General features: G+C 52.7%; 1 protein-coding gene across 1 annotated transcript; it reads right to left on the bottom strand.

Annotated features, from left to right (window-relative positions):
• Positions 1-150: 150 nt before the first annotated feature.
• On the bottom strand, positions 151-5,281 carry LOC104542223 (manganese-transporting ATPase 13A1-like; the record flags this gene model as incomplete). Its single annotated transcript, XM_010186458.1, has 8 exons — positions 151-247; positions 1,038-1,237; positions 1,726-1,834; positions 2,101-2,226; positions 2,722-2,832; positions 3,184-3,359; positions 4,401-4,558; positions 5,161-5,281. Coding segments are annotated over 8 exons (1,098 nt in total), but the record flags the coding sequence as incomplete, so codon positions are not given.
• Between the last annotated feature and the right edge of the window lie 244 nt (positions 5,282-5,525).

Raw genomic sequence — 5,525 nt, 5'->3', positions numbered from 1 at the left:
GGGGAACACCACTTGTGCTTGGCCTCCAGCTAGCTAGGTCAGATCAATCTCAGCCCTCAAAACAGCAGAGGAGCCAACGCTGGTTTGGTGTTTAGGAAGGCTAAAACCTCAGACAGGGGCACAATGTGAGGGCCCTGCACGTGGACTCACCCACGTCTGCGTGTTTGAGAGCTCCGACGTCGTTGGTGCCGTCCCCACACATCAGCGTGACATAGCCCAGGCTCTTCAAAGTAGTGATTACAAACTCCTGTGGAAAGAGAGGTGGTGTGAGACTGGGCTTGATACACTGCAGCCAGGGCAGGGTTAGGTCTCAAATGCTTCTGTTCTGCAGAAACTCCATCCTTGCTGTCCAGAGAAGGGCAACGAAGCTGGTGAAGGGTGTGGAGAACAAGGAGCAGCTGAGGGAGCTGGGGTGGTTTAGTGTGAAGAGGAGGGTGAGGGGAGACCTTATCACCCTCTACAGCTGCCTGAAGGGAGGTGTGGATCAGCCTTTACTCCCAAGTAACCAGTGACAGGAGAGGAAATGGTCTCAAGTTGTGCCAAGGGAGGGTTTAGATTGGATACAAGGAAAAATTCCTTTCCTGAATGAGTGGTCAAACACTAAAGGGGCTGCCCAGGGCAGTGGTGGAGTCCCCATCCCTGGAGGGGTTCAAAAAACACGTGGATGTGGTACTTTGGGACATATTTTAGTGGGCATGGTGGGGATGGGTTGGTAGTTGGGACTTGATCTTAAGTCTTTTCCAGCCCTAATGTTTCTGTGATTCCACGAACTCGCTGGCCTCACACCCTGACTCCAAAATTTCACCTTCAGCCCCTGTATTAGAGGAGCTGAACAGGCCAGCAGGCTCAGGGCCCTTTAGGATAACAAGAAGGCACATCCTGAGCTCTGGTTCTTGCTGCCAGCTGGCTGGGATACCAGGAGAGGTTACGCTGCTTTAGCATGACTCATGCTAGCATTTCTGTGGCTCCAGGCACCAACCGAGCCCTGCTGGGAACCCTGCTAGAACTGGGTCTTGGCAGCAGCTGAAATCTCTCACCTTCTGCTTTGGCACCACCCTGGCAAAGACCTGGATGTGGGGTATGAGTCTGAGCAGCTGCTGCCTGTTCACGGCCTGGAGGTGAGCGAGCCCTTCCCCGGTTACACACAGGTCGTATTGCTGGGTCAGGTCCCGTGAGGAGGTCGGCAGGATGGGGAGCACCACAGCGCCGTCGAGGGACCGCCACTGCCAGCTGGAGCCTGCAAAGAGAAGAACGAGCTGGACACGAGCACGTCTGGCTGCAAAAAACGCTCTCAGCCACCCCAAAAAACACTGACTGGTGTCTGCAGCCCCTCAGAATGATGGACACGAGGTCCTCAGGGCAGTGATGTGCCCACATCCCAGCCAGGTACAGTCTTTATGGGGATCCTTCCACCCTTACATGGCTCTTGGCTTCCCGCTGAACCCACACAGCAAAGAGGCCTTCAAGCTGTCATTGTTTTTGTTATCCTGGTGCTTGGATAGCTCGGTTTAGGAGCTGGCAGAGGCAAGGATGTCACTCTGCAGAGTATTGCAGGCCAGAGAAGAGAGTGAAAAAGGGCAGAGTGCTATCTAGGATTCTAGAAAATGAGCTGCTGCCTTTATCAGCATCAAGCAGCAGCGCGGCCAATGTCGACACAACGCCCCAGTGGAGCTTTGGCTGTCGTCCTCCAGAACACAGACCCATTTCCTGCATGGCATTGCTTACCTTTGCTCACAGGAGGCTGCAGAATGAGGGTGTGCTCCCTCTGGAGGAAGTGCAGCTCCCGGGCCACGTGGCAGGCAGTGAGAGGATTGTCCCCCGTTATCATCACTACCTGAGGGGAAAGCGAGAGGGGTCCAAAATCAGTTCTGGGTAGGGAAGCAGCACTTCATAACGAGTCTCCTTTATGCCAAAATGACTTCTGGATGCTGGTGACAGTCCCTCTGAGACTGCAGAAAAGCTCTCTCTCATCCTACAGCAAAAATAACATCACATCCCCACGGTTTCCCTGCCTTCACCACAAGGAAAGCCTTTGCCCTCACTCCGGTACCGAAATTCTCCCATCCCAACCACCGTGGCTGCGATGCTGCCGAGGCTTACGTGGTGCGATGCATTCTGGATCTCCCTGATGACAGCTTTGGAGTCAGCTTTGAGAGGGCAGGAAACCACAATGAAGCCGACAAATCTAAGGTCGCACTCCAAAGCTTCGCGCTTCATCTCCCTCACCTGCCAAAGCAAATCAGCACAGCATTACCCACTGTGATCCTGCTGTCAAATGGGTGCTTCCTTGCAATCAAAGCCTCTCTAGAAGCACGGAGCAACCCTGGATCATCTCCAGCTGCTCTAAAGAAAGGCTTCTTTGGCACAAGGCTCCACAGAAACAGCCTTGAAAACAGTTACATGTGCCCACTCCCACATAAAACCCCGCTGACAGCTAAGAAACTCAGCGCTGAGCCTCTGCAGTTGCTGCAAGGAAAGAGTTGACCCTGCTTGACGATGAGGGGATGGAAATATTGATCAATGATGCCCAAGAATTCAAAGCTGGGAGCGCAGCACAGAGGCTGTGATCTTCCCCAGAGATCCAGATCGTAAAAACCACGCGGTTACAGCAGCTTTGGGCAATCCCATCCCAAAAAGAGTCCCCACCCCTCTCCCCTGCAAACACCATCCCCGTTTCCTTTAACAGGAGCTGGATTTCAAGGGTTAAGCAGACGGCTGTACCTGCTGGTGAGTGAGGTGCCCCAGTTCTTTGTAGCCAAGGGCCAGCACTCTTGCCCCTTCGTGTGAAATCTCCGTGTGGACAGCGTGGTAGTTGCTTGGGCACTGAGACAACTGAAAATGAGGGGAAAAAAGCATCGATTAATACAGCTTCAAACACAACCCAGTGGCATATTCCAGCATTAATAACGCAGACAGGGGAAAAGAGGGACCTTTGGGAGGGTCCCTCACCATCAAAGTGGAGATCCCCCGGATTTAACCCTCTGCTCTCAGAGCCAGGAATGTGGACGGTGAAGATTCTCACTGGGCTCAGACTGAAAGTCCCCAGTGGGGTTTGTTTTCAGGCACGGGGGTCACCGTGCCGCCTCGCAGGAGCAAATCCCTGCATCACTGAGGTTCCAGATTCGGCAGGGACAAGCGGAGGTGCCAGAGAAGGCCCTTCCTCTCCTCGAGAGATGCGCTCACCATTTTGTGCAGCGTCTCGGGGGCCCCTTTCACAGCTGCAATGTAACAGAGATCAGTCGAGCCGATCTTCTCGTACGACGCCAAGACAGACATTCTTTTCAGGGCACTGGCAAAATGAAAGCGCTGGTGAATTTTCAGTCCCTGAGTTTTAATACTTCGGGGGAAAACTTTCTCATCTGGAAACAAAGAGATCAGGAAATCCTGAAAGGTTTCTCGGTATCAAAAGCAACATCCCTCCCTTTGGGTCCCAAAGGAACCCACAGGTCACCGAGATCACATGAATTCCCTCGCCTTAGATACAAGCACACAGAGCTGGAAATTCTAGAGCCAAGAATTAAGGGATATAATCGAGCAGAACGCCTGTGTGCGCTGGTATGAACAGCTACATAGGTTTAAGGTGTCTCTCTGCCCCTCCAAGGCGTCTCTCCGCCCCTCCAAGGTGTCCCTCCGCCCCTCCAAGGCGTCCCTCCACCCCTCCAAGGTGTCTCTCTACCCGTCCAAGGTGTCCCTCTACCCCTTCAAGGTGTCCCTCTACCCCTCCAAGGTGTCTCTCTACCCCTCCAAGGTGTCTCTCTACCCCTCCAAGGTGTCTCTCCACCACGTTAAGGTGTCTCTCCACCACGTTAAGGTGTCTCTCTGCCCCTCCAAGGTGTCTCTCCGCCCCTCCAAGGTGTCTCTCTACCATGCATTATCACAGGTTAAAATCCAGAAGCAAGAACCACAACAGTGTGGGTTCCAGTAGGATCTGTATATAATATTTCTGGCAGATTTCTGCTTTAGTTACTGGTGTAAGCGAAAGCCAAGAAGCAAAAAGCCTCCAGAGAGGCTTCCCACAGGCCATGCTAAACCCATGCTGTCACGTTTTCACTACTGCGCTCGTCACGCCCTGGGTTTAATGAGACGGCACAACTGGAATTAAAAGACACCACTGAATGTGCCAGCTGCAGGATGCAGTATCCAGAGTCCTGAGAAGGGACTTGCACTATTTCTTGTCCCTCAAACGTGCTCTGCAATGATTTCCACTGCCCCAAACCAGTTGCTGGGATCGTACCCAGCTGGAATTCACTCCTTGCAGAAAGCTGGCACAGGAGACCTCCACAGACCAGATAATTTCACGCTCAGAATTGGCAAAACCGGTGTTTTCATCATGTCCCTCCCCTCAAAAAACCCCAGTGTATGTAAACAGGGCTCAGGGAGGAGCTGGAATCGGGTTTTACCTTTGGTCAGGGTCCAGTCCACAGCCATCAACATCGCCTTCTCCAGCGGATCCCCCACCAGCGTCCCATCATCCAACTGCACCAGCGAGTGGCAAGTAGCGATGGCTCGGTGGGTTTCTACAGGAATGTCAGACACTGGCGTCACTTCCTTCCCATCCCTGCAGCACAAAAAAAGACCGCCCGTGTTAACAGACCCCTCTTCCCCACACGATGATCTCAGACAAATTCTGGATGTTTTCCCAGCCCAAAATTCCTCCTCTCATAAACAGCGGAGGCTTCTCGTGGCGAGATCAAAGCCGTAGGAAATCTGGCGCTGTCTCAACTGCAAACGGTGCCAAAGCCCGTGATTTTTTTTTTGCCAGTTCTCCAAAGCAAACTTGGTTCAAGCAGAACGCTTGAAGTATAGGCCTGAATGAACACGTTTAAGTAACTGCAGGATAAAAGGACTCGGATGGCTCTTGGCATTTTGCCTTCAAGCACAGCTCATTATGGCAGTGGAAGGAGGAGGCAGGATCCTACCGCATGGAGGAGCGGTGAAAATCTCAGTTACGTAAAAAACCTCAGCAAAAAATCTCCCAAGACCACTAAATTCACAAGTCTTGAGCCCAAGGACCCTCTCTCCTTCCAGCTCAATCCATTTTTACACTCTCTGAATCCCCGATTATCTTCTCATCCTCCCTGGAATGTGATTTCACTCCTACCCGAGTTGTTCCCAAAGCCCAGAGTGCAGCAACCACAACCACAATCACCCAGGACCTACCTGAGCCCAGCCACTCCTCTCACCACGAGGTGATCGCTGGTCAACGTGCCCGTTTTGTCAAAACAGCAAACTTGAACTTTGCCCGCGAAGGGGATGCGGAAGGGCTCGGTACAGTACACGTCTAGGAGAGAGGAGAGGAAATTCTGTGACAGATTGGCTCCAAGGCCAGCACAGGATGAGCAGTGGCTTTTAGCACAAGGCAGGAGCTATCGACACGGTGCTGTGCTGGAGTTAATGAACCCAAAACTCCCCACTGTGAATTTTTGTGGCATCTGAAACCAGAGCGGACACCGAGTCGGAGCGGTTGATGTGCCTGAAGCCACTGACCTCCCTATTCCATGCAGAGGAACCTGCTCAAAGCAGAA

The sequence above is a fragment of the Mesitornis unicolor genome, unplaced genomic scaffold (assembly GCF_000695765.1).
Source record: "Mesitornis unicolor isolate BGI_N332 unplaced genomic scaffold, ASM69576v1 scaffold22166, whole genome shotgun sequence".
NCBI classification, from domain to species: domain Eukaryota; kingdom Metazoa; phylum Chordata; class Aves; order Mesitornithiformes; family Mesitornithidae; genus Mesitornis; species Mesitornis unicolor.
The sequence above is the reverse complement of the archived record's forward strand: the minus strand, read 5'-3'. Positions and strand labels throughout refer to the sequence as shown.